General features: G+C 34.8%; 1 protein-coding gene across 1 annotated transcript in view; it reads left to right on the top strand.

The window, feature by feature from the left end:
* The window catches only part of TRIP11 (thyroid hormone receptor interactor 11), a 31,741-nt gene extending 4,075 nt beyond the window's left edge, over nt 1–27,666 (top strand). The window contains exons 4-21 of the mRNA XM_031593087.2: nt 1,039–1,314; nt 1,977–2,045; nt 2,715–2,880; nt 4,441–4,800; nt 5,684–5,724; nt 6,027–6,122; nt 6,842–7,048; nt 8,007–11,036; nt 11,858–11,998; nt 12,204–12,397; nt 13,607–13,770; nt 14,074–14,177; nt 14,919–15,018; nt 19,449–19,530; nt 20,263–20,377; nt 20,921–21,043; nt 22,109–22,256; nt 22,946–27,666. Of these exons, the coding sequence (XP_031448947.1) occupies nt 1,039–1,314; nt 1,977–2,045; nt 2,715–2,880; nt 4,441–4,800; nt 5,684–5,724; nt 6,027–6,122; nt 6,842–7,048; nt 8,007–11,036; nt 11,858–11,998; nt 12,204–12,397; nt 13,607–13,770; nt 14,074–14,177; nt 14,919–15,018; nt 19,449–19,530; nt 20,263–20,377; nt 20,921–21,043; nt 22,109–22,256; nt 22,946–23,154 (5,625 nt within the window). The 3' untranslated portion in view covers nt 23,155–27,666. The remainder of the gene's footprint in view (nt 1–1,038; nt 1,315–1,976; nt 2,046–2,714; nt 2,881–4,440; nt 4,801–5,683; nt 5,725–6,026; nt 6,123–6,841; nt 7,049–8,006; nt 11,037–11,857; nt 11,999–12,203; nt 12,398–13,606; nt 13,771–14,073; nt 14,178–14,918; nt 15,019–19,448; nt 19,531–20,262; nt 20,378–20,920; nt 21,044–22,108; nt 22,257–22,945) is intronic.

The raw sequence follows: 27,666 nt of genomic DNA, 5'->3' as shown, positions 1-27,666 counted from the left end.
TCACAGTTCTGAATTAGTGTTATGGTTTGGTTGTTCATGAATATAGAAACTGACTAAAACATGAATTTAATTGAGTCGCATAATATAAACAGAGCTGCCAGCAGCTGAGAGAGAAAAGAGCAAGTTCTCTGGGAACGTCATTTGTGTCTCAGAATTTCTGTGATCACTGAGAAATGATACACTAACTGCTCTGTATTTCTAGTTCAGTTATCTTCTGAAGGTGCAATGGCAACAAACTCTCAGATAAATAGTCTGTGAATATTGCAGTTGTTTATCTTAAAGTGTAAAATTAAAGGAAACAGAGCTACCTTTCATAATTTGAGAAAGTGTCCCTTTGATATAAACATTCCAGTTTTATCACCCACTGTGTAACATGGACTTTCACAGCCATGTAAATGAAGAAGGGTGCAAGTATGTGCCTAGAATATTATACAAAATGAATTTTATTTCAGCTTTATTTGTAAATGCATGGGGGAACAAGATGAAACAGAATTTTGAGATATATAATATTCTGCTCTTTAACTATAATAATAGAATTCTTATGTAAATATAGCAGGGAGTTAATTTTAGTTTGTTGTAAGTAAGCACATTTGCAATACACTGAAATGTTCAGCATAAAATAAATGTTACCACATTATCTTGAATCAGTAACTTAATGATACATTGTTTAATTTTCATATCTGAATTAACTCTTGAAATAATCTTTTTTTGGTGCAGCCTATTAGTCTGAATACAGTGAAAGTATACAGGTATCTCAGTACTGAAAAGTCAGCAGAAACTTCCACTGGAGTATATATAGAAATACTTAACCAGAAGAGTATTAACACTTTTAGTATGAGTCTTGTGTGAGATACTTCGTAACTATGACTGCTTTTCTCATTCAGAAGTGTTTAAAATTTTTATCCTTTACTTTCTAGTGGAAACGACCACTATTTTATGCTGGGAGGGAGTTGTATTTCATTGTTCTTTTGTAAAAGTACAAATAGAGCATATTTTGATATTCTTACTGAAACAGTGCCTTATATTCTGTATGTTCAGGTGGAAATCAGCCATCTAAAAGCTCGGCAGAATGCATTACAGGAGCAGTTGCAGAAACTTCAGACCGCTGCTCAGTCAGCACAGTTAGGAGGTGGTGTTTCACAACCAGCCACTACATCAGCCTCCTTTGTTCCTGTGGTTAGACATTCCTCAGGTTTTGAAGGCGATGACATGGATTTTGGGGATATAATCTGGTCTCAACAAGAAATAAACAGATTGTCCAATGAAGTTTCTAGACTTGAGTCTGAGGTTGACCACTGGAAGCAGATTGCACAGGTGAGTGATTTCTCTTCTGTCTCCCCTCCAAAATACTGTTTGCGTCATATTGGCTATTTTTGGAATGGATCTTTAATGCTCATGTTGTAAAATTCATAACATGATGTGATGGGAGGTGTAGCTTAATGATGTTCTAGTCTACACTGCTTTCTGACAACAAAATACTATCAAAAGTGATAATGTGATATTGCGTTCTGTTTTCACCTACTTTTCTGCCAGTACTTGATATGTCAGTTGTAATTTATGATTGCTGAGACAAGAAAGAATATAGCCTTTCAGGCTGTTGTTGACATGAGTTGTCATTCCTCAAGCTGTAGCCCAATTTCAGAGATACTTCTTTCTTTATATGGAAATACTGAAGTAAAATTAGGCAACCCTGTTACTTTACAAGTGCAATAATGTCCCCCCCCTCCCAACTGTTACACACTTGCATGTAAAAAAAAAACAAACAAAAAACTCAATGGAGAATTGAAGGTTTTTGGTTTTTTTTTAAATTAAAATACCCTTCTTCCAAGGGAAATGACTCTAAATTTGAAGATTAGAAGCTTCGTGTTACCTTTGTTGTTTTCTATCTTTGATTGCCAAAAAAAGGAAGCAATTATTTGAAAAATATATGTATTTATCACAATTTCCACTTGGAGGTGTGATATTTCTTTTCTCAGTCTTCCAAAGTGCAAGGAGCAAATGATGCTGAACAAAGTGAAATATGCAAACTGCAAAATATCATTAAGGTAAGATGACAACTTTGACAAACTTGTCCTAGCTTATACTTTATTCTTCATGGTTTTGTATATTGTCACATGATATGAATAAAGTTAAATGTACCTGGATATGTAATGTAATTGTATGTGCTATTGAATGAAATGTTGTGCTAGATTTCAAAACAGCCTAGCATTCTGAGAAAGTGGGGGTGTTTCTGTAATTTGATAAACTTAGCACCTAAGCTTAAAAGAATGCCATCAGCATTTATGAGGGCAAATCACCTTCAAAGCTGTTGTAGACTTAAGAATTAATTTAGATCTGCAGAGTAAGGTTTTTTTTCTCCCTTCTCATCTTGCCCTTTTTTTCATTGAAGGTGCATGATACAAATCCAGATGAATTCCTGAAAGTTATTAGAAATATATAACCACTTCGTTTGGAAACAGTTGTAATCTTTATTCATTCTAATATTAAATATAAATATTTTATATATTTTTAATTTGTATAGCATACTGTCTGTGTAAATATATATATTCAAAGTAATGTCTTTTTAAATGTTAACAAAAAAACTTGACCTTTTATATGAGAAATCCTTTAATAAATCCTTTGATTTTATGAAGGAAAAACTTTGTTTCTTTTATGTTCTTTCTTAAGTCTCTGTGCTGTATTTTACCATTCTGTTTGTCTAACAATGTTTTTAGGAGCTCAAACAGAACTTAAGTCGAGAAATAGATGAACATCAACATGAACTTTCGGTGTTGCAAGATGCACACAGACAAAAGTTAGTAGAGATAAGTCGTCGACATCGAGAAGAACTGAGTGAATATGAAGAGCGAATTGAAGAACTTGAGAATCAGTTACAGCAAGGTCTTTACTGCATACTTATTGTTGAGATTCCTTTCTGATTTAATATGTAGTGAATTGTGGTTAAAGCGTGTTACGTTATTCACAGTGTAATAAATAGGAGTAGATCACATTTAGGAATTTGAATTTCAACTTTAATTCAGTTTCACGTTTAAGGCAGGCACATGTCCTCTTTTATGCACTGTGTTGGGTTGAACATCTGAATTATAGCAAGGTTAGAAAATCTCAGCATAAAAATAGTGAGAAGTACTATGTACTGTTTGGGTTTCTAAGTTGAAACTTTGAGGTTGCCGTAAGAACCACGTGTGTGTCTGTGGCATGAATAGGTTGTAGAAGAAGCTCAATAGTTATCAGAAGGAGCCTTCATTGTATCTTTAAGGTACTTCATATTCCATAAGAAGTTGTGTCAGTGGGAATGTCCTCTAGGAGCAACTTTGCATAAGTATCTAAGATCTGCTTCTAAGCCTTTGTTTAACTTGTTAAAACTCTGGCTTCTGAAGATTGTAAGTTCTGCTTTTGGTAAGAAATATCAATAAAGAGAGAAAATATTTTTGCAGGCTCATAACTTTTAAGGCAGCACAGTAATCTGTTTCTCAAAATCAGATGCCTCTTAGAATGTTATGTCTTTTATGTGCACTGCACTTACACATTCCAATAGGGCACATTTATTAAAGTTAACAGCAGGAATCACATCTTTTCTTTACAAGTTGTCTGTAAAACAAATGCTGATCTCAGCTTTCAAATAACTTTAGAGTGTATCTGATATTTGGTTGGTTCTGTTTGAGAATGTAATATGGACTGGGGAGAGAGGAAAGCTGAGCTTACACTTGAGTTGTTAGTCAGTATGTTTTCATTTTTCTTCTGTGCATTTTTTTATTCTGCTTTTTTATACTCTATAACTTATGTGGAAATGGCTTTATTAGGATTGTGCAGAACTATGTAATACTAATATGGTGGGTCTGTAAAAACATTTCTGCAAAAATGAAGTCTTTAGGTGAAAAACTTGGCACACTGTTTGGCAACTGAGGTTATCAAGTAATTTATACTTTCTGCAGCCACTTATAAACTGACAAAATCTAATTCTGTCATTAAGATTTATTAGCAAAAATATGTTGCATATACGAAGTATTGTACTCTGTGACAGCCATTCAGCAACTCTTCAACATTAAATTATAAACAGTTTTTTTGCATCAGACTGAATTGGATGGGTTTTGATAAATTAATCTTAGAAAACAGACAAATTGTGTCCTGATAAATTGGCTTCTTTAATCTTTCCTACTCCTCCTGGTCAAGGATGTGTTAATGAAATCTTCAACAATGTGTGTCTTGCAACAGTTTTTAAAACTTAGAGCCAAGGAGATCCAAGTATTTGAAAAACTGTTTATCAAATCAGTCATATGCATGATGGTGCTTCAAACATTAATTCTGTTTACTTTAATTTTCTGTTGATTGTCATGTTTTTGTTTTAGATTATCCCTCTGTCAGGAGAAGGGATGAAAGAGACTTTTAAACAAAAGATCTACCATGGCTTTGGTTGCAAACTCGGTCTGTTTTGCTTTTTAGATGGTGTAAGCACTGATGCCATGGTTGATTCTAAAATTAGTGAACAGGAAAAGATGGCTCAGAATCTAGAAGGAAGGAAAGCAGAAGACTTGCAAATTATAAAGGACCTAGAGGATGAAATAAGAAAATTAAATCAGAAGTTATCTTCTACCAAAGAAGAAAACAAAATTCTTCTGAAAGAGCAAGAACTGCTAAAGGTAGAAAAAATCCAACTAACCCAGGAACTTGAAAGTCTAAAATCTGACTTCAGTATGCTTCAAAGTTCTGTTGCAGAGCAGGATGCTCTTCTGAAAGAACAGAAGTCTCAATCCAAGACACCACTACCAGAAGATGTTGTCAGTCTGCAACAAGCACTGTTAGGTACAAAGATGATGTGGGTTTATTTTACTGTTTTTGATTTTTAATAATATGTTGTCACATATTTTCAATTTTAATGCTTAGAATTTACTCTTATAGAATGATAGAGTGGTTTAAGAGCGGTTTATGTTGGAAGGGATGTTAAAAGGTCATTTAGTTCCAACCTCTTGCCCTGAGCATGGACACCTCCTACCAGACCAGGCTGCCCAGGGCCCCATCTAACCGGGGATGGGGCACCCACTGCTTCTCTGAGCAGTCTGTTCTTCTGCCTCACCACTGTCATATTAAAAAATTCTCTTGTAACATCTGATCTAAATCTCCCCTCTTTTAGTTTAAAATGATTCCCCCGCTTTCTATTGCTACTCTCTCTGATGAGTCTCTCTCCAGCTTTCAATTAGGCCTCCTTTAGGCACTGGGAGGCCACTATATTTTAAGAATTTGAAACTGAATGTTCAGCTGTGTACCTTTAAAAGCTGCTGCTTTAAATAAGGGTTGTTCACTGAGATTAGAGCAGAGAATGTAGTTAGGCCTGGAATAATAAATGTAGAGGTTTCTGATACCAGTAGTTATCATGTGTGTCAACTGTTCAATAGTTTTTTTTCTTTTGAAATAAGCCTGGATACAAGTTTTATTGTAAAAGTACGCTTTTTCTGTGATACAATGTGGTATCAAATTTGGCCTGTTGTGGATTCAGTTGTAAAAGAGTACTTTTACTTTCTAATGTGTGCATTTGATTCCTTAAAAAAAAAAAAAAGTATTTCATTACGATGCTATGAAACTATTTTCTTCTGAGCAGTAGAGTTCTGCTGGGCAAGGTAGGAGGATGATTTGGATTGGTTTTTGTTTTTTTGAAAGTAGTAAAACTATGTTTTGTTTTCCATTATAGAAGCAGAAAGAGAAATAGCAAGGCTCTCAAGTTTAAATCAGGTAAGGCAATTTCTGAATTAAGCTAACAAAAAGCAGCAACAACAGTAACTTGTGGAAAATACATGTTCTTAGTAGTATATATTTTTGCAGCATTCACACTTTGCATAAATAACCTTGTAGTCAAGGAAGTAGTTCTAAATTGTTTTTATTTCCATGTTCCATTGTTTATATTTCCATAAATTGTTTTTGTTTCCATGTTCCTCCACTGATATTTATTGGTAAAGAGTTAATACAGGTGATGCTTTTTAAATGCTCTGGATTCTTACCTTAAGTATTTCACTATTTAAATACTGTTTTTGTAGGCTGACAGTCCTGTTCATATGGCAAAAGATGTTCAGGCATTTACACTAGATCTCCAAGTTCTTAAAGAAGAAAATCTTAAACTTAGGAATGAGAAGGTATGTATGTTAGATTTCTGATCTGTGTTGTTTACATATTTTTTTTCTACACAGCAGTAAGTATTGGTATATTAAGTATAGTTTTGACAATGCTGTTCTAAAATAGCTTTTTCTTCCCTGTAGTGCTCTAATATTACATTTTATCTTACTGATGAAGTTAATGTATCTTTTTAATTTTTTTTTGCAACATTCCAGCAAGTCCTTTATAAATTCAGACTTGAGAGATATGACTTAGTTTATTTTGTATCCAGCAGTTTTTTCAAGTAGGATATTTTGCATATTGCATCAATTAAAGACTTCCCATAGCAGTTTTTGTAAGGATGTTTTCATTGCCCTTGACTCCTTTCTTGTTGTGTGTTCTATATGTTTAAAATGTCTCTGAAAGATGTATAGTTTATCCCAGCTGTGGATCCATACCTCAGTGGTGGATATAACTGTGATTGTCAGGCCATGACTTTTAATGAAGAAGTTTGTAAAGTACACTAACGAGCATTGTGAAAGAAGTAATCATGAAAAAAAATGTGTATATATGAATGTTAAAGATGAATACTTCATAATAAAGAATTTCTAATTCGGATAATGTTCATATAGACTCTGAGATGTTAACATAAAAATGCATGCTCTGCTTTTATTTTTGAGTAAAAGAAGGCATTTCATGGTGGGACAGTACAAATTTTGTCAAGAAAGTCTAATATGTAGATTTGTTTGTTTGAGTTAAGGAGGAACTTGAGAAGGAACTGTTAAATGCACAATGTAAAGATGAGAATATTACTTCTGCATATACTGAGGATCAGAATTCAGAATTAAGACAGTTAAAGCAGGATTTGGAAAGGAAAGAACATGAATTAAATGAAAGTATTGCTGAAAGAGAAACATTAATAGCAGAATTGGAAGAACTAGACAAGCAGAATCAAGAAGCTACTCAGGTAACAAACATTCGAATTACTTGTTGAATTTCAAAAATGTATGTTTATATTTGTGTGTGTTTATCTTTTAAGATGATCTTTGCACGTAGATAAGTTATCCCTGGGGCAAATAAACAAATGGTGATATTGGGGCCAGTGTTTCACCGTCTTGATGTGAAATCCTAAAGTGTAAGAAACTTGCTTGTTGCAGACAAAGAAATATGACACGTCTTCTGCCCACAATGCATATTACTTTCTAAAGTCCAGATAAATACATAATTTTTCGTTATATGTAGTTCAGAGGTTTTTATCCTATTAATACTTTAATTCTTTCTTATGATAGTTTAATTAAGATGAATGATTTTTAAAAACTTTTTGTCTTCCTTTCATTGTTTTTAATTTTGCTGAACAGTTAATCTACTGTATCACAACTTCTTCATAATATGGATGTTTGTGGAGCAAAGAAAGTCATGTTATATATAATGAAATTAAAATTATACTTTTATGTCACTGTCTTGTTGTATTGACCATTAAGGCCAGTCATCGTTTGAGGGGCTGCATCTTCAGAACTGTGTTCAATTTTAGGCCTCTCTGTACAAGAAACACATCAAGGCCTTGGCACGTGTCCAGGGAAGGGCAGTGAAGCTGCAAAGGGGCCTGGAGCCCAAGTCTTATGAGGAGCAGCTGAGGGAACAGAGATTGGATAGTCTGAGGTAGAGGAGGCTCAGGGGAGACCTTACTGTTCTCTACAACTGCCTGAAAGGTGGTTGTAGTGAGGGGACAGTCAGCCTCTTCTCCTGTGTAAATAACAATTAGTCATTTAGCACTGATTACTTGATACTAGTTGTCAACTCGATTTTTTAAAGTAGAAAGTATTTTTGTTTCCAGGCAAATTTTTAACTGTTCAGAGGATGAAAATCAAATACATAGGTCTACTGATTCTCCTTTTCTGACAAATTCTTGTTTGTCTTCATTTCAGCATATGATTACGCTGAAAGAGAAGCTGTCAAGACAACACATAGAAACTGATAGCATCACCAAACAGCTGAAAATTGACATAGATGTTGAAAGAAAGAAAGTAGCAAAATTAGAAATGGAGAAGATGGAAACTATTAAGGAGTTAGATACTCAGAAAGAAAAACTAAGTCAATGTTCATATGCACTTAATGATTTGCATATAAGTAAGCAACAGCTTCAAGATAATGTTAGAAACCTTCAGGAACAGTTGAAGAAGGCCCAGGACTGTAACTTGCATAATAAAAAAGAAATTAAAGAATTGCAACAAAGACTGAAGGAAAGAGAAGAGGAACTTTCTCTATCCTTGAGCAAGTTAACAGAAAATATTAATCAGGCATCTAGCCTCAGTAGTCAAGATCTGATTCTGAAAGAAAGAGAAGTAGAAATTGTAAAACTACAGAATAAACAACTGGAAAATAAGCAACTAAATGAAGACTTAGAGAAATCTCTTTCTGATCTCAAAACAGAAAATGGAAAGCTAATAGCAGCCTTTGAAGAACTAAAACAGGAGTTAAATGATACAATTTCTGAGAAGAATAAAGTTTGCTTAGAGAAAGACACAGTTGTGGAAGCTTTGAAATTGGAAAAAAGGCATTTAGAATCAGAATTAAGTCAGGCTGAAAAACAACTTTTTGAACAAGCACACAAGTATGAGCAAACTATTGAGGAACTATCAAATGCACGTAGTATGGATACCACTGCATTGCAGCTTGAACATGAGCGCCTAGTTAAACTCAATCAGGAGAAAGATTTTAAGATTGCAGAACTCAAAAGGAGCATGGAGCAGATGGAAGCTGACCATCAAGAAACAAAAGAGATGTTGACTACTAGCTTAGGGGGACAAAAGCAGTTGACAGAACTCATAAAAGAAAAGGAGGAATTTATTGAAAGACTTAAAAATCAAGCCTCGCAGGTGAAGGAGGAACTCGAGGAATATAGGGAAGTTTCAAGAAAGCAGGATGTCTTAAAACAGAATTTGGAGGAGAAAGACAAAAGTCTCGCTATCATGAAGGAAGAAAACAATCATTTGAAAGAAGAAATTGAACGTCTTAAGGATCAGCAAAGTCGAGCTACACCTGTGGTTGAGCCTAAAACTCTAGATATTATTATTGAACTTGAAAGTGAAGTGACACAATTAAAAGTGATAAAGAATAATCTTGAAGAAGAAATAGAAGTTCACAAAAAAACAATAGAAGATCAGAATCAAAAAACAGTGCAACTTCAGCAGTCCTTGCAGGAGCAAAGAAAGGAAATAGATGAGTCTAAATTTCAGTGTGAACAAATGAATGTCACACATGAAAGACTCTCTTTAGAGAAAGATGAGGAAATTAAAAATTTGCAGAAAACAATTGAGCAAATTAAAACTCAGTTGCACAAAGAGAGACAGGTTATTCAGACTGATTCCACTGATCTTTTTCAGGAAACAAAAGTTCAGACACTTAATGGAGAAAATGGAAATGAAAAACATGACTTATCTAAAGCTGAAATTGAAAGACTAGTAAAAGGTATCAAGGAAAGGGAGATGGAGATTAAGCTTCTAAATGAAAAGAATGTTTCTCTAAGTCAACAAATTGATCAGTTGTCTAAAGATGAAGTTGGCAAACTTACTCGAATCATTCAAGAGAAAGACTTAGAAATACAAGCTCTCAGTGCTAGAGTTTCCTCAGCTTCCTATCGGCAGGATGTCCTTGGTCTTCAGCAGCAGCTACAAGCTTATGTCATGGAAAGAGAACAAGTACTAGCAGTTCTAAGTGAAAAGACGAGAGAGAACAGTCAGTTAAAAACAGAGTATCATAAGATCATGGATATGGTGGCCGCTAAAGAAGCAGCTTTGGTAAGGTTGCAAGAAGAGAATCAAAAATTATCGAATAGATTTGAAAATAGCAGTCAAGATATGTTTAGAGAAACTATTCAAAATTTATCCCGTATCATTCGAGAAAAAGATATTGAAATAGATGCTCTAAGTCAGAAATGCCAAACCTTATTGACTGTCTTGCAGACATCCAGTACGGATACTGATAATGGCTCAGGTGGTGTTAACAGTAACCAGTTTGAGGAACTTTTACAAGAACGTGATAAATTAAAACAGCAAGTAAAGAAGATGGAAGAGTGGAAGCAGCAGGTAATAACCACAGTTCAGAACATGCAGCATGAGTCAGCTCATCTCCAAGAAGAGCTACAAAAGCTTCAAGCACAGATTTTAGTTGAAAGTGATAGTAATTCAAAATTGCAGGTAGATTATAATGGCTTAATTCAGAGTTATGAACAAAATGAGAAAAAACTAAGAAGTTTTAGTCAAGAATTAGCACAAGTTCAGCACACCATAGGACAGCTTCATAACACCAAAGATCTTCTCCTGGGTAAACTTGATTTGGTAACACCGTCTGTGACAATGGCTTCCATCATTTCACAGCCTTCAGTCATGCAAAGCAGTGTTCCTGAAGTACTCAGTGATGAATCTAAACTCCTTCAGAAGGAATTGGAACAACTGAAAAAAAAGCTGCAAGAAAAAGATTCAACTATTAGGACTCTTCAGGAGAACAATCAACGATTATCCGATTCTGTGGCTACAGCGTCAGAGTTTGAAAGAAGGAGTCAAGAAGAGACTGATTCAGAGATGAGGCAGATCAGAGAAAAACATGATGTCTTACAGAAATCTCTTAGAGAAAAAGATATACTGATTAAATCAAAAAGTGATCAGTTACTTTCTGTGAGTGAAAATCTTAGTAACAAAGTAAATGAAAATGAGCTTTTAAAACAAGCTGTGACTAATCTCAAAGAAAGGAATTTAATATTAGAAATGGACATTCGAAAACTGAAAGAAGAAAATGAAAAAATAGTTGTAAGATGTAGAGAAAAAGAAACAGAATTCCGAGCACTTCAGGAAACTAATATGCAATTTTCCATGATGCTGAAAGAGAAAGAGTTTGAGTCCCACTCAATGAAGGAAAAAGCTCTCGCTTTTGAGAAGCTATTGAAAGAGAAAGAACAGGTATGTATGTTCATGTTTATTATCTTTTGAAATAAGTCTCATGGTAATGTATTTTCATGTATATATCATGTGTTTGCCTGAAATTGGTGACTCCTTACCACATCGCATTACAGAGTAAAAAATAAAAAATCAATGGATGAGTGGCTTACAATTTTATCTGTTAATTTTATATCCGTAAACCACATTTTTCATTCATTTGGAAAATACTTAATGAAGAGCTGCTCAGTATTTTGGTTTTGCCTATTCTGCATTTACTACCCTATGTTGTTTTTGTTTTATAAAATTTGCAGAGGTGGCAAGGAGGACTAATTTCTCAATGTTCTTTCCTCAAGTATCAGTCACTCCAGTGCGGTTGCTTCACAGCATCTCTAGGAGATATATGAGTTTACACATCTTTTTATAGCTGGAGAAGCTTCACTGAAAAAAAAGAAAGAAATGGTTTCTCCTCCCAATTTGACATATGGCTTTTCTCTCGGTGTATTTTCAGAGAAAGGTTGCAGTAGCTTATTAATTACTGTGGAAGTAATTTGAGTGAGAATCTTTTTTAAAGAAACAAAGTTTCTTTAAAGGAGAATGTACTCACAGCAGTTAATTAAAACAGTGACTGTGTAGTGTCCTTTAAGAATAACTTGTATTTCATCTTTTAGTGATGAGTGGAAAAACTTCAGAATAATGTTTTCCCTGAATGTGTTCCTGTGCTGAAGGGCCACGTGTGTCTTGCCCATTTTCTTGTTATGTTAGTACTGTCTTTACATTTACCAAGGCTACGTTTCCTTTAGTATAACTGCTGTGTTTGAAATGCTTTTTTATGACTTCCACAGGGCAAAACAGGGGAATTGAATCAACTGCTAAATGAGGTTAAATCAATGCAGGAAAAGGCTGCTACTTTTCAGCAAGAGAGAGACCAAGTTATGGTAGCGCTCAAACAGAAGCAAATGGAGAGCAGTGCCCTACAGAGTGAGGTATGCCACCACATAACTTACAGTTGCAAGAAATAAAGAATAAGAAATTGCATCTATAATATTTTCTGCATAATTTTTGTTGGTAATAACTTGTAAAAGCACTCAAAATCATTACACAAGCAATATGCTTCAAAGTACATTTTCTTTGCTTACTTTCCTCTATGAAAGCTGATAATACAAGCAACTTAAGGTGTGTTCTACACAGATACAGCATTTGCATGAGAAAGAGCAGCGTCTAAATCAGGAACTGGAGAGGCTGCGTAACCACCTTATAGAAATGGAGGACTCCTATACACGAGAAGCCTTAGCTGCAGAAGACAGAGAGACCAAACTAAGAAAAAAAGTTTCAATTTTGGAAGAAAAACTTGTGTCTTCATCTACTGCAGTGGAGAATGCCAGGTAATCTTGTCATTTTTCCAGCAATGCCATTGTCTGTGAATATTACACTTAGCTGGAGGATACTGATGACTTCATTTTATTGAATTACCATTCTAAAGTGTGCTAGATGCTCAAGAAAACAAAAAAACCATATGAATGGTTTTTAGTGTTATCCTGAATCAGAGAGGCAATATGAAATAACCTTGACAACTGTAATGAACTAAATTTTGTCCTTTTTGTAGCAGCTATAAATATCTCAGATCTTTGACTGATTAGAACTGGAAACAAAGACAATTCCTCAACCCATCAATTTAATTGCATGTGGAAGGATGAAAGATTCTTAATTGCCTTTAAAATCAAGGTTTCATTCACTTGGAAAGAATACAGTTCAAAACAGGTGTGCTTGTGATACTGTCATTATTTTCAAGATGAGTGCACATCTTCATACGTTAGCATAGAAGGGTGTACTGTGCTGTAAGCATTTATATATTTTTTAAATATTATTATTTATTAATAGTATTAAAATTACTCAAGGCTTGTCTTTAATATAGGCATGTTTGTTACTTCAAGCAAAAGATTTCATTTCACTGCTGCCCAGAAGAACAAGTATATTAATCAAAAAATATATATGTAGCTGCAGTCTTTTCTACTTCCTTAAGTGCCAAAGATGAAGTTTGCTCATAAAGTTCTAGCAAGGAGATTTCTGAGTTGAGCAAAATTTGTTGTGGAAACCAGTGCAGAAATTTGAAGAGTTGAGAGAAGGCTATGTAAAAACTGGTAGAATATTTTTTTAATTCATTGCAGGAACATGTCAAATGTATTTCAAGAAATGCAGCCTATTTTTGTACCTGATATGAACCTATGTTAGTAGGTGCCTGTGTTATCAGGTTCGTAATATTTCTGTATAATGGGAAATTAAATGGATACTCAGTGGTCAGTATGGAGCTGGCTATACCAAGTTATTGGTGATTGCCTTTAATAGTAAAAGTTGGTAGAAAGACTTGTTGATTCATTTAGTAATTGAAGCAGGGCACTTCAAACAAAAGTTCTTGGATTGCAAAAATGTTATTAGCAGACTTATTTAAAATGTGTTGTTAGGAGATTTTTTTTGTTGGTTTTTAAGAGGAACTCAGAGGATGTGGAGAGAATGTCTTCATTTTGTTGTAGTTTAATTTTCTCTGTGATGATTTTTTTCATTGTCTTAAATAATTTATTTCATGCTCATTTAAGTCATCAGGCTAATCTGCAGGTTGAATCCTTGCAAGAGCAATTAAACCTGATTTCCAAGCAGAGAGATGAAGCAGTGCTACAGCTTGCCATCTCACAGGACCAAGTGAAACAGTATGCATTGTCACTGACCAACCTGCAGATGGTACTAGAGCAATTCCAACAGGGTGAGTTTTGTCGAGAAATATCAGTCACAACAGGCATTCTTACCATATTTTGATACTTACCATATTTTGGTGCTTTTGAAATACATAGTTACTTGATTTTCATTTTGATAGCTTGAATTTTAAAATCTTTCATCTTGTAAGAGATGTGGAAACTGGTGGCCATTATATTACTTAGGAAATTAGAATTCTACCTCACGAATGCCAGATGTGATAATGCTGAGATTTTGCAATTGTGTATCTCAAAAAAGAGAATTATGTATCTGAATAGAGAATTTTTTTCTTTTTGTATTTTTAACTCATTAGAAGAAAAAGCCATGTATTCAGCGGAGCTGGAAAAACACCAAAAAGAGACTGCAGAATGGAAAAAAAAAGCCCAAAACTTAGAAGAAAAAGTTGCATCACTACAGGTAGACTGAATAATGAAGTTGAATCCAATGAAGTTCCGTGCTAATTACTGATAGATTTTTTTTTTTTCTTTAACTGCTGTGTAAAATGTTAATTGTCTGTTACTGTATAGGAGCAGCCTGTATAAGTACAGATTGAGAGAGCTGCGACTCTTCAGTCTGGAGAAGAGAAGGCTGCAAGGTGACCTGATAGCAGCCTTTCAGTATCTAAAGGGGAGCTACAGGAAAGAAGGGGGCAGACTCTTTAGCAGGGTCAGTGGTGATAGAACAAGGGGAAATGGTTTCAATCTCAAAGAGAGTAGATTTAGGTTAGATATAAGGAAAAACATTTTTACATTAAGGGTGGTGAAGCACTGGAATGGATTGCCCAGTGGTGTGGTTGATGCATCATCCCTGGAAACTTTCTAGGTGAGGCTGGAGGCTGGATTGGGCTCTGAGCAACCTGATCTAGCTATTGTGTTCCTGTTCATTGCGGGGGACTTGGACTAGATGGCCTTCAGAGGTCCCTTCCAACTCTAAGGATTCTATGATTCTAGATCAAGTTAGATAATTCTACTACAAATCAGGGATGGGGCCAGGCTGGGACCGAAAGGCCAGCAAGATAGCATGCATTCTTCTGGGAATGTTTCCAACCAAGTTATTATAAAGTACAAATGTTTGCTATGTTTGATCTGTGTTGCATTAGCATAATTGTAAGTGAACTCCTGCGCTTCCCTTTTTGTCCTTTTCCTGCTCTCTCTTTAGGAAAATTTAGAAGAGGCGAATGCTGCGCTGGATGCAGCGTCAAGGCTTACTGAGCAACTTGATGTTAAAGAGGAGCAGATTGAAGAGCTTAGAAGAGAAGGTAACATATTTTTCACCAATTAAACATTTCTAAAGTACGTGTACCTTCTGATAGGTGTCTTTCTCTAAGAAATGCCTTCAAGTTATTCTTTTTTTTTCTTCTTTAGATACCAATGCCCTTGAATCAGCTTTAGTTCTGTATCTCTTAAAAAGTTTGTGAAATATCAGATGCTGTCACATTTTTTTCAAATTAACTACCATATTTCACATAGACAAAGTTACTGTGAGGTAAAGGATATGCTACTGGTAAGAGACGTAGAGGGAACAGCTCTTGCACAAGTATAAGATGAGTGATTATGTGGAAGGCCTTATGTACATCTTTAGCTTAATTTTTTTTTTTTTTTTTTTTTTTTAATTTTTCCAGATGAGCTTCTGGATTGCTCATGTTTAGAAAGATGCTTTTCATTTACTGTTCTCTGATTAAATACTTTGACATTTTACAAACTTTGTTAATTTGGATTTGAAGACAAAAATTGGCTAAATGGTAAAAAGAGTTTGCCTGGAGAGGAAGAGTATTTACGCTGAGGGTGGTCAAAAGAATAGTTTGCTCAGAGAGGTGCCTCCATCCATGGATGTGCTCAAAACCCATTTGCACGCAGTTCAGGACAGCCTGCTCTAGCTGAGCCTTCTTGAACTAGGGGGGGGTTGGACTGGGTAACCTGAGCAAGTCCCTTCCAACGTAAATGATTCTGTGTCTGTGAATGGCTTGGAGATGGGTATTTTCCTCTCAGTGACATCACTGGAATGTAAAAGCTGTGATGGGTACATAGCTGTCTCTTTGTAAGCACTTTTAGCATTAAAGCTGTATAGGAAAGCCTATAACAGGCAGAATACCTTGTGGGAAAAACTAGTACCATTTTAATGAATTTCTGCTTTGTGGTCTCAAACTTTAATCAAATAGAAAAAACTAAGTGATTTCTGTATAATGTATTTGAATGCAAGACATCAGTAAGATTTTACAAGCTCAGGCTCGATGAGAGATGATGCAATAGCTATATGAATAACATAAGATCACTGTGGTGTTTTTTCTTCATTAATATCAGCTTTCATGAGAAAGGAGTTGTATCATTAGGTAAAGCAGAACTTAGAACTAATAGTAATTTTGTTGGATTTCTGTCCTTCAATCTCAGCCCTTGCATGTAATTTTTTCTTCAGTGTTTCCTTGAGCCACAAGGGAAAGTGGTCTGCCTAGCTCTGTGAAAGTTCTCCCATGAGTGTTTAACAGTACCAACTATTGAGGGAGTATTAACATCTTTTTCTTCAATCACTCTTATTTGTGTTATTTGTCTTTTCCTCTTCAGTTTTCCACCTGAGTTCTGCTTTTTCTTTCCTTCTTTTACTGTGGGTTACCATATTTTGCTGTTGCCGCAGCATCCTTTGTTACAGTCTGACTTTCAGGTGTATACGTGGGATAAATATGCAGCAAGAGGAGAATTTCTGATTGCTCCACAAAGGAGGCTCTCAAAGGAGAGTTTGAAGGCCAGAGACTTGCTCACATTCTGCAGTCTCTTACTTTTTGTTTTTTTTTTTCCCCTTCAATATCTGTGGGAAATCTGGGGTGAAGACTTTTAGTTAAGGCTTGCTATACGAAGGTGCTTGCAGAATCATCTCTGCTGGATGCAGTGGTAACTCTTATAGCTCTGTCCATATTGAACTAATTTTTGCTATTCATTCTTAAACTGTGATTTGTTTTCCTCTTGGAATATATAATATTTTCTTAAAGTAGACTTGCTTGTGATCTTACAATTGGTGTGAATAGTACTTTTAAAGCCCTTGCAATTTCAGAAGGAACTCAAAAAAGCTGCAACTTTTTCATAACTATGCATTATTGCATTATGCAGTTTGTCATCCCAGTGGGCACCATAGCGTTGTTTTGAGTTCACAGATGAACTTTACAAACTGAATGAAGTTTCACTCTGCATCAATCTACTACTAATTCAGTAGATTTTTTTTTAATTGGCTGTTCTTTATTCTCTCTCTTTTACAAGAGACATCACAGGGGAAATGTTCAAAGACCCTGGATTGAAAATAACTTTGACATAGGCAAATTTGGCACTATTATTTGGAGAGCTCTCATGCTACTGGTTAATTTTGATAGCTAAGCTTCCTGAAAGCAGAAGGGCTAATGTGTTAATGGATTTGAACTGTGAGAGAAAACTGGGTCTCAGTGTTTTATCAAGCTGTGTTGTAGTGGCAAGCAATTTACTTGTTAAAAATTGAAAAGAAATTGTTTTATAAAGGAAGAAGCACTTCAATGTTGTTATAGAATAAATCATAATTTTTATTGAAAAGGAGACCATTCCATTTTTTCTGTTTATACAAGAAAACATATAATGTCTTATTGAAAACTAGCCAAATACATTCCCAGACATGGTTTTGTTAGCCAAATCCTTTGACAGATTTCTTTATGGATTTTTTTTGGCAGGAGAAGTGATTTTAATGGAAAAGTATAAGATGTACCAGATGCAGTTTTTGGGATTGCCATAAATGGTTAACAAATTATTAGAGACTGCTGTAAATGTCTGGTTTACAGCAGTCCGTGCTAAATTTTGGCTCAGGTCTTTTTTGTTATTCAGTCTTTTCGTACACACAGAGTACACACTTAAGTCCTTTTCAACTGTAAGGTTCCATTTTAGAAGGAAATATTCCATTTAAAAACATGTCCAAGGGTAGAGCTGTAATCACTGTGAATGAATGTAGCCATGTAGCTGTTCTTAAAAGTTGATCCTCTGATATAAAAATTTTCTCAGGAAAAAATAGAAAACAGAAGTAGCATTTCACTTCAAAAACTATTAATTGGTTTGTTTTAAAAAAAATAAAAAGGAAGCTTGCTGTTATCTTACCATGTAGAGCAAAAGCAACATCTTGAAACGTACTTAAACCTTATTTTCAGATGTCATTTCTCTTTTTTTAATCAAAATTAGTAATTTAACATTTTTAAATTCTCTTTTATTCTGTGGAGACCTAAATAACCACTCAGCTTCCATGACGCACCTGCAGTTTCATTCAAATTTGGGGGTCCTGTTTAACCACACTTGCAAAGAAGCATTATTTTAACTAATTAACATGATGTTAATTAGTTTGTTCTACTCTTACCTTCCAAAATTCATATTTGTGAAGTGTTTATGAAAAGTTGTGGAGTATTTGAACAGGACACATTTCACAGCCTAGCTCTCTGTGTAGATGCACCGAAACTCACACAGGTTCTCAGGGAGATACTGCTGTTAACTAGAGAACCATGGAGTGACACGCATTTACTAAAGACTGGAAGTCACATGAAAACCAGAATGGAGAATTTTCATGCATCTCAAATGATTTGGAAATTATAAAACTTCCTACAAGTCACTTTTTCTTCTTCCCTCATTTTTATCTTCTCTCAAGAAAAATGTGATTATTTCAAATAATTTCAAGATATCCAGTCATTCCTACAAATATTTACGATATATATATATATATATATATTAATCAACATGAGCTCAAGAAATATTAAAATAAGAGGAAGTTTATGTTAGTTGGGAGTTTTTCCATAGAGTTTGAAAACATCTGAAGAATTCAGCCTTACAGAGAGAGGGGAGAAAAAACTCATCTCTTCTGTAACTTGAGAGTAGCAATTGTCTTTATGTTGAGGATCTATATTATGTTGTTTGGCTTGCGTGTGCTGTTAAGACTTGTGTTTTTATTAGGAAAAAAGTAAACTTACAGATAGCATCTCACAGAACCAGAGTTTGGTGACAGATTCTTTTTTTGCTGTTCTTAAACTTACCTTCAGTGAATTTTTTGTATCTTGCAGCTGTTTGTTTTCTTCTCAGAAAACACTTTGTTAGTGTTGGTAAGACATGTGTTTGGGGATGTGAGTTTTTTTGTCACGGTATCCTTGTATCCTTAGTCAGGATGCTGTAAAATATTTTAGCTGGTAAAACCTTCTGGAAATTCTTTTTCTTTATGGCGGTGAGCTTTACTTTGTGAGAGGTCAGAGTAAGCCAGAGTTCCTGGCACAGGAGGGGGGTAATCAGGTATATTCTAAATTTAAATTAACAAATAATTTGCGTTTCTGAAATTTTAGAATTGTAGCAAAATCCATGCTATGTAATTATTGGATGAGAGTGAATATATTTAAATATTGAGATCCAAAGACGTGATGACAACATGATAAAGAACTTCTTTCCAGTTCTGTACAATCCAGATGGAACTGAGCAGTTCATCAGATCTTCAGCAATTGATTGACATCCTGTGTTTCTGTACTTTAAGTATTGTTCTGAAAATTCTAGCTTATGAATTCAAGTAATAATCACTAAGTTGACACTTTTTATAAGAAATTGTTCTAAATAAATATGTATATTAGCTTGTCTTTATTTTAAAAGGCATGTATTATTAATAACACATTGAAACAAAGTCTGGGATTTTTATTTGCTTCGACATAACGTTTTATAGGTGAGATCAGAAGAGAAATGTTAGAAGATGTACAAAATAAACTGATGAATCTCATCAACAGCACAGAAGGAAAAGTGGACAAGTAAGTAATTATATTGGTGTACGTTTTTGTTCTTTATTCTTCTTTCCAGTGAACAGATGTGATACTAATAGTTGACAGAGTAGTGCAGAACTGAGCTTCTCTATGTAATCTTGAAATTATACTTTGATTATTTTGACATTTCTCAATTGGTGATTGTAAATGTTAGAATTGATTAAAACCAATGTGTATCAAAATTTGGATTATATTTTTAAGTAATATTACACTTCATGAGCGTGAGTTATGAAAATGGGGAGAAAAGTTCTTACTGATCATTTTTTCTAATGCATCTAAGGTTTGAATGGCATCACCTGGCTGCTGTTCGGGTTTGATCTCTTCCTTAGTCGTCATCATCTTCTCTCTCTCTGTGTTAGAACTGAAACCAGGATAGGCAAATGGGTTCCTCTGCTCATTTCTTTAAAGCTTCTCTTGAGTCAAGATCTGGGAATAATATTTTCCTGCACTGTGTCACTTGCGTCAAAAGTTGGTAACATACAATTCAGTTTCATGTTACTGCATACAATACTTACAGTACTGTCCAAATCACAGCTCATTGTTTAAGAAATGTTTTAACTTAGAGGGGAAGGAAATTCATTACATTCCCTTTTAGTTCCTTTACTGGATTGTTTATTTGGGTTATTGTCAATTAGGCAAAAGTATAAGGAATAAATGCATTAGAATTTCCCTGTCACCTGTTATCTAGGAGCAGACAGTATAACAGCCTTTGTTCTGCAGGCTCCTGATGAGGAATCTCTTCATTGGACATTTTCATACTCCAAAAAATAAACGTAACGAAGTGTTAAGGTTAATGGGAAGTATCTTGGGTATGAAAAAAGAGGAACTTGATCAGGTAATTCTGATTCTAATTCATTTGCAGTATCATTACCTGAAAATAGAATGACTTGATGCTAAACTAAATGTGATTGTCCTGGCACTTCTAGTTGGGGGATGGAATGTTTGCTTTTTGTTCTTACCTGAATTAATTTTTTATGTGGAACATGCTAATCTTAATGAAATCTTATGATAACTTTAGTTGGTACACTAGATTTGATCTTCCTGAGGAGTGCAAATGCAGAAAAGAAAGGATTTAACTTTCTATTGTTTGTACTGCTGTATATAGTAGCTCTAATATGTCAGTGAAAGAAAAATCATCTAACTTTATAGGTACCACTAGGTAATGGAAGAATGTGCCTTTTATATTTTTAAGCAAAGAGGTAGGATTTTAGACTGCCAGTTTTCAGGAGGGGAAGAATAAGGTTTTTGTAGCAATTAAGGTTACCTGTAGGATTCCATGGAATTCCCACGTGATTTATTGTGATACAGTGAGCACAGTGGTGCAGGTTTTTCATCTGCTGCTTTATTTTGCTTCCTAACTTTTTTTTAAACCTTCTAGTTACTCTCTGAAGACCAGAGAGGAGTTACAAGATGGGTGACGGGCTGGCTTGGTGGAGGAACAGGATCAAAGAGTGTCCCGAGCACACCTTTACGACCAACTCATCAGACTGGTTTTAATAGTGTAAGAATCATGTATTTTGAATGGAAGAACTGGAGCAGTTGCATATTAGTGTTTATGTTTGATTCATAAGTATATTGAGCTCAATTTTTCGATTCTAATTTATCTTACATTATTTATATGTTCTGTGCAGCTGCTCTGGCGTATTTTGTTTTTGGGACGTGTTGTTCCCTTCTAACTAGATAGATGTATAGGTATTGAAAAGACAATTGCATAATTGTAAGTGTTGGGCTAATACAAAACTACTTACTGTTCCACGGCTCCTGGGACCGCTGACTTATTTCAGTATGGACTTGATACTGCAAACTGACAGTGTCAGAGGTTAAATACATGTGGGAGTCTGAAAGTCTGCAATACAAAAAAAAGGCCATAATACCATATTTTCATGACAGTGTTTCCCATTTGTCCTTTAAATTTTACTTGTAAATCTTTCTCAGCTGCTGCAGTTAGTGTCTCTTATGTACAGCATATAAAGTTGATAGTTTAAGCTTCCAAATACTGTGAAGCAAGAGTTTTCATGATGTGGTCCATGGGAGCAGTTAATCTGTGGAACTTTCCATTTTGCAGACCACTAAATAATGGACTCAAGATTAAGCATTGAGAGATTGAGCAGATTGGATTAACTTCTTTTTTTGTTGTTGTTCATTGAGTTTGACAGTTTTGTTGAGAAATAACTCCTTTATATTATCTTGAAGCTTAGGGATTTTTATTTACTTATTTATTTATTTTGCCCACTGAAATAATGCAGGCAGCAAGTACTTGTGATGTCAGTAGCAGCATAGGCTTCTTGAAACTATTTGCTAGAATTAATAATGGAACCATGGTGAAAGTGTATGTGTTATCTTTAAAGTTCATCAGTTTTACATAAATGTTGCTCACTGAGCCAAAAATTTTGTTTTGAAAATAAATTACATTGTTACTCATTAAGTAGAACATTTAAGTACCAGTACAGAGTTCTTCAGAGCTTGCTGACAGCTGCATTTTAAAAAAAAAAAAGGTATTTATTTTTAACTTATTGATGCTCCTTTGAAAAGCATATAAAATTTAATAACTAGTAGTTTTTTGTAGTCTTTTTCAGAACTGTTTGTGAAATTCCTTGAAACAGAGTCTTGCCCAAGCCTTCCTCCACCCAAGCTTTCTGTTCATGATATGAAACCTTTAGGAGCAGCAGGAACTGGTAAAACTAGCAGTACTCCAAGCAGCAGTCAAATACCAGGTAACAATTAAAGAAAATTTGAAATTATGCTGAGAACAAATTTATTCACTACAAATACTTTTTTTTTTAAATAATTTGACCAGTGTGCTAACATTGAGGACTCAAGAATCAGTTGTGACTCACTGTCCACGATCTTTATTTACATGAGTTTTCGTGAAACTGACCTTGGGGCAGCTGCCCCAATACAGCATAGGGTAGGAAGCCTTACCTGAGTGCTGTGTGATAGTGCATATGTATGGACCCTTATGTCTTGGCATAGTGCTGGAGTCAGTGTGACAGATACTTTGTGTTTGATTGCATGGGTGAAGTGAAACTTTGCATAGGATGTTTGTGTTCTTTGTCATAAAAATGTGTAGATTTTATTGCATATCATGAGTTTCTACTCATGCCAACAAGCACAGTATGGTTGGGCATGTTCTGGAAGTGCTGTGATTTTTAACTGGTGGCTTTTAGTGTAGACACAGCAATTGTTGAACAAAAGAAGCAATGGGGCAGGTAACATCCAAGATGAGAGAAGATAGAAATAAGCCTATGAGAGTACCTGTAGTCCATGGCAAGCAGATGGAATTTTCATATTGCAAAAGTAATACGTAGTTGTAAAATTTGTTTTAGGGCAAATGCTCAAAAATTGGATAGGCTTATCAAAACTTTCCAACAAAGTGGAGCTTTTTGTTTGTTTTATCTTTCAGATTCTGGAGTCTCAGGAAGCAGCAGAAGACCAGATACAAATCCATTTCTAGCACCTCGATCTGCAGCAGTGCCTCTCATAACACCTGCTTCTACTTCTGGGCATCTACTTATGAAACCTATTTCAGATGCTTTGCCTACTTTTACACCACTGCCAGTGTCCCCTGATGCCAGTGCTGGTGCTGTACTAAAAGACCTCCTAAAACAATAGATGACCTGAAACCAATATGATGTTGATAGCACTTTAAGGAAAATGAGAACACTATGCTATATATAATTTACCACAGTGAGGCCTTCTGTATAAAGTTGTATACTTGTTTGCAATTGTATCTTGTTTTTCTTTTAATTACAAACTAATGTAAATTTGAATGGTTGCATGCAGAGTTGCCTTCTTTGTAGCAAGTATTCATTTGGGACATAGGTTAGATTTTGTTGCTAGATTGTCACAGGACAGTTGGAAGAACTTCTAAACACTAGTTTTACTCTTGAGTCCTTTCAGTTATGCATATACAGCATTAATTCTTTGGTGTTGAGGTCCTTTTTTCCATGAAAATGACCTGCCGTTGGCAGCAGAACTTCAAGAACCAAAATTTAAAAATAAATTAGTAGAAACACTTAGCCAAAATTGAACTTACTTGAGGTGTTGAATTAATGATATAAACTCTGAAGAGTAAAAAATTGAGTAAATAGGAGTGTGATTATTGAGCAGCTGTACTTTTCCCAAAGGGAATTCATTATGCTTAGTTGTATTAAGACATGTATCTCTTTATTTACAGGATTATTCATTTTGGGGGGCAATTTGGGGCATATCAATCTTTTGCACATGGATTTGATTCTTTTTCCCCAATTGCTTTCAGCAGTCAAACCCATCAGCACCAAGGAGTTAACTGTGGGAGTGCTCCATTTTTTAGAGGTGCACATGTGATGAAGAGTGGATAACTGAGCAAAAGATAAGTTCGTGTATGTAAAGATGCTATATTGTACTGGTCTAAGATGTATATTTGACAAACTTTTTATCTTGCTGTATTTTGTAGATTCAAATATAGGCTTAAAGCTTTAATATATGTACAGAATTTAAAGGGAAGAACATGCTTACTTATCCCAAATATGTAAATAGGTCTTTGTAAGACCGAGACCAAAGTCAATTTTTCTGTAAATTTTGCTGCGATAATTTGTACACATTGTTGGCAAGTAAGGAATGATGTTGCATACTAAAGGGAAAAATTCATCTTGTAACAACAGTTAATCAAGATAAAACATCTTCATTTTAAAGTGTGTAATTTCTAAACCTTTTTCTATATGCCATTGTTTAGTCAGTGTTGAAAGATAACTGTTGTGCAGGTTCTATATTAGAACTGTCAACCTTTGCTTCTCATTTTCATTAAGATCCTGGATTAAATTGTAAGAGTTATATTTAAATAAAATTAATCAAAGAAACTTGTACAGAATCAACCAAAATAATGCAAGAAATCTTTGCATTTATTTATGTAGAGGTCAAGCAGTGAATGTCTTTTGTTGCCTTGAAATCTAGCAAAGTTTATTTTAATTACTGTACTTACCTTGAGAACTTGAGTCCCTTATCTCCAGTGACCATATTGGATTTTTATTTTACATTTTTTACTCCTTTAATAGACAGGGTCTATTGGCAGTCTGACTTCTGACAGAATGGCATCCACAGATAGTGTACCAAAGTAAGTTCTGCATTATGTAATAAGTGAAATGAGAATTTAAAATTACCTCTTCTGGAAACATTTCAGTTTGGTACCTCAGATGTACATCTTTATTTAAACTACTGGACTGGAATAGGTAATATTTTTTCTATAGCAAATATAAAGAAAACTGATATTGGATGTCTTCTATGCAGTCTTCCTTGTTCTTGTAGTAATATTTATTTAAGATGCTCAATTGCTTCAGAATAAAATTGCCTTTGGGTGAGTCAAAGCACAAATAAATGCTTTAAAAAATCATGTATGTTACATATTACAAATGGAATACACTAACTAAGCAGATCTTAACTTCGGTGTAATTTTTTTTCTTCAGTGATAGAGAACTTAATATGCATGTGTTTCTCTTCCAGGAGGCTTTATAAATGCCAATAAATAAAGCATGGTGAGACCATTTTTTTCAGGATGCTGTAAATCAGCTTCATTTATACAGTAAAATAAAAGAGTTTGAGGAGGGAAATATAAAACCAAGCAAAAGTATTGAAGAACTTCAGGTCCTTTGGAGAGGAGGAGAAAACCTCTAGAGGAGGGATATTAGAGACTTTGGTTCTTAAATACTAGGAGGTCTGTTGAACTGTAGTGAAAATCTTCTGTGTCTTAGAGGTTTCTGTTCTAGAGCTCGTTCTTGGGTTTTGTTCTTTATTGGAGATACTGTGTTCTGTGTTCCAGCCAGTGCTTTCCCACTGAAAAGTGTAGAACAAATACATTGCCTTAATTTTATTTCTTAAACGGTCTCACCCACAGCTGTAAGTAACTTTCAGTATTTGTTTTTATTGAAAGATTTATGAAAATATTTTTTTTCCTCTGATTTTTTTTCTTCTGAGTTTGCTTTGTGCTTGACAACTGTTTTGTATATATTCATTTTACCAGTTTCCTGCATTTAAGTATGTGACTCATGTAGTCTATCCTGTTAATTGTGTGGGTCTTTCACACAACAGAGGGGTGGGGAAGTCTCTTTAGTTGCAGTTGCAGTAGTTGAAAATTTTCCTTAACTCAATTGCTTTCATCTCTTTTTTGCAGTGAGGAAGGAGAGTTGTCCTTCTATATTTGGTCTAACAGGCTGTTGCTAATCTTCAGTGGTAAAGAAGTAGAACTGTAGTAGGGAATGGATACACCAGACTTGGTGTAAGGAAAAAAATAAGGGTTCTTCTCTAGTTTCTTTATCATGAATGCAGGTCATCCTGTGTCATGCATTCCATGCAAAGAAAAGGATCTAGCTGGCTGGTCTTGGTAATTATTACTATAGAATAATGCATTTTGTTTGTTTTAAGTTAAACTTTCTTGCATTAAACCAGTTAGTTACAGTCATACGACACACAGTTTTTGACATTATGTGATAAATATAGAAAGAATATATTTTGCTTTTTATCAAGCATGAGTTCCCAGCCTGTGTTTTCTTATTCCTTCTTATTCATATTCTTGACACGCTTTGCGTTAATAGTTACTTATAAGGCAGGCTAACTGGAAAATATGGATATGGCTGAGTGACAAAGTGAAGAGACTGAACAGAAGGTACTTGTCTTGTAAGTATTTCACTTATCACATACCCCATGAAAGCTTCATAACGTTAAGCTTTGATGTCCTGTTACTGAGAGTTTTGATGACTTGATAGTAAAAGCTCAAGAATAATTTTTCAATTAGCTTCATCTGGCATAATTGTAAATTGAATTATAATCAGGGAGCAGTTGTAACTGGAATAAAATTAAATTCTTAATTTGCCATCTACTTGAAAAAACAACCATTAGCTTAAAGTGGAGAAACATTAGTGGTATACTGCAGAAGTAACAAGGATAACAGCTTCATGCATTCTTTCAGAGATCTTTGAGATAGCTATACATTAAAACTGAAGTGGCCATTGTGTCAGTGTATCTGCATCAGTGTTTAAAAAGATTAAATATATGTGCCATACATACGGCAGTGCTAGCAGTAAAGCTTAAGGAATTAAAAATATTGTTCGTGTTTGTTTTACTTCTGCTCTGTTTTCCCTTTCCAGTAAAATTTATAGATTGTTTCCTTATGTGCATTTGACTTTCAGGTGGAAAGCTTCTGTTAAGCATTCTTAGAAATGACATACAAGGATTAGCAGCCTATTTTTATTATTTTGGTTTGTGCCATTTATCCTACTGAATTCATTTGCAGCCCCACAGAGCTTAAATATGAAAGCCAATCCACAATAAAAATAAAGGAACAGACAACTGCTGGCTTCTTATTTAAGTAGGAACAAATAATTTGTGTAGGGCATGTCATTTACAGCAGTAGCAATATTGAGTCTTGAGCTGTTACATTTGCCCACGCTTGTAGAGCAGTATGGTGTTCTAAAATTCAGTGTCTGAAAGCATCACATATCTAACTCTTGAAATACGTTTTATAGCAAGTAATAATTGGAGGACATTATCAGTATTAAGTGTGCAAGAAATGTCTCTTGTTTGCTGATCGTATTAGATCTGTTGCAGCGCTAATTTAGATTAATTTGTTCCACATCCTGTGTTCAGCCATGCTGCGAAAAGTCTCAGACATCTTGCCAAGAAGAAGAAAATTGAATCATGTAATTAAAGGCTTATTTTTCGTGTCGGAAGTAGTAATGAGAAGATAACTGTTAATTGTTTCTCACTTTTAAAAGGGCATTTATCATTTGCTAAGAGCACATACTAAGTAATCTGGGCGTCACTCTGTCCCTTCTTACTGAGTTTGCATTATTGCTGATTAAATCTGATTTCTGTTAAGTGTTTACAGATGTTGTACATCATCCTCGATCTCTGACAGTAGATTAATCTTTTTTCCACCCTTGTGTTAAGATTCCCATTAGACATCTCACAGATTTTAAAATTGATATCATTTGCACTCAAGGTTCTGGCACCCTGCTCCAAACTGCCTTTGGAAAGGGTCTGTGATGGTCAGCTAATAACTATTAGTATGAATGTTCACACTAGCACAAAAAAAATAAACCACTTCCCAGGCCTCTTAATCAAGGAAGCTGAGAGCAAATTTCTTTTCTGTTT

The sequence above is a fragment of the Phasianus colchicus genome, chromosome 5 (assembly GCF_987193195.1).
Source record: "Phasianus colchicus chromosome 5, bPhaCol1.hap1.1, whole genome shotgun sequence".
Taxonomy (NCBI): domain Eukaryota; kingdom Metazoa; phylum Chordata; class Aves; order Galliformes; family Phasianidae; genus Phasianus; species Phasianus colchicus.
This window is presented reverse-complemented; position numbering and strand designations above follow the sequence as displayed.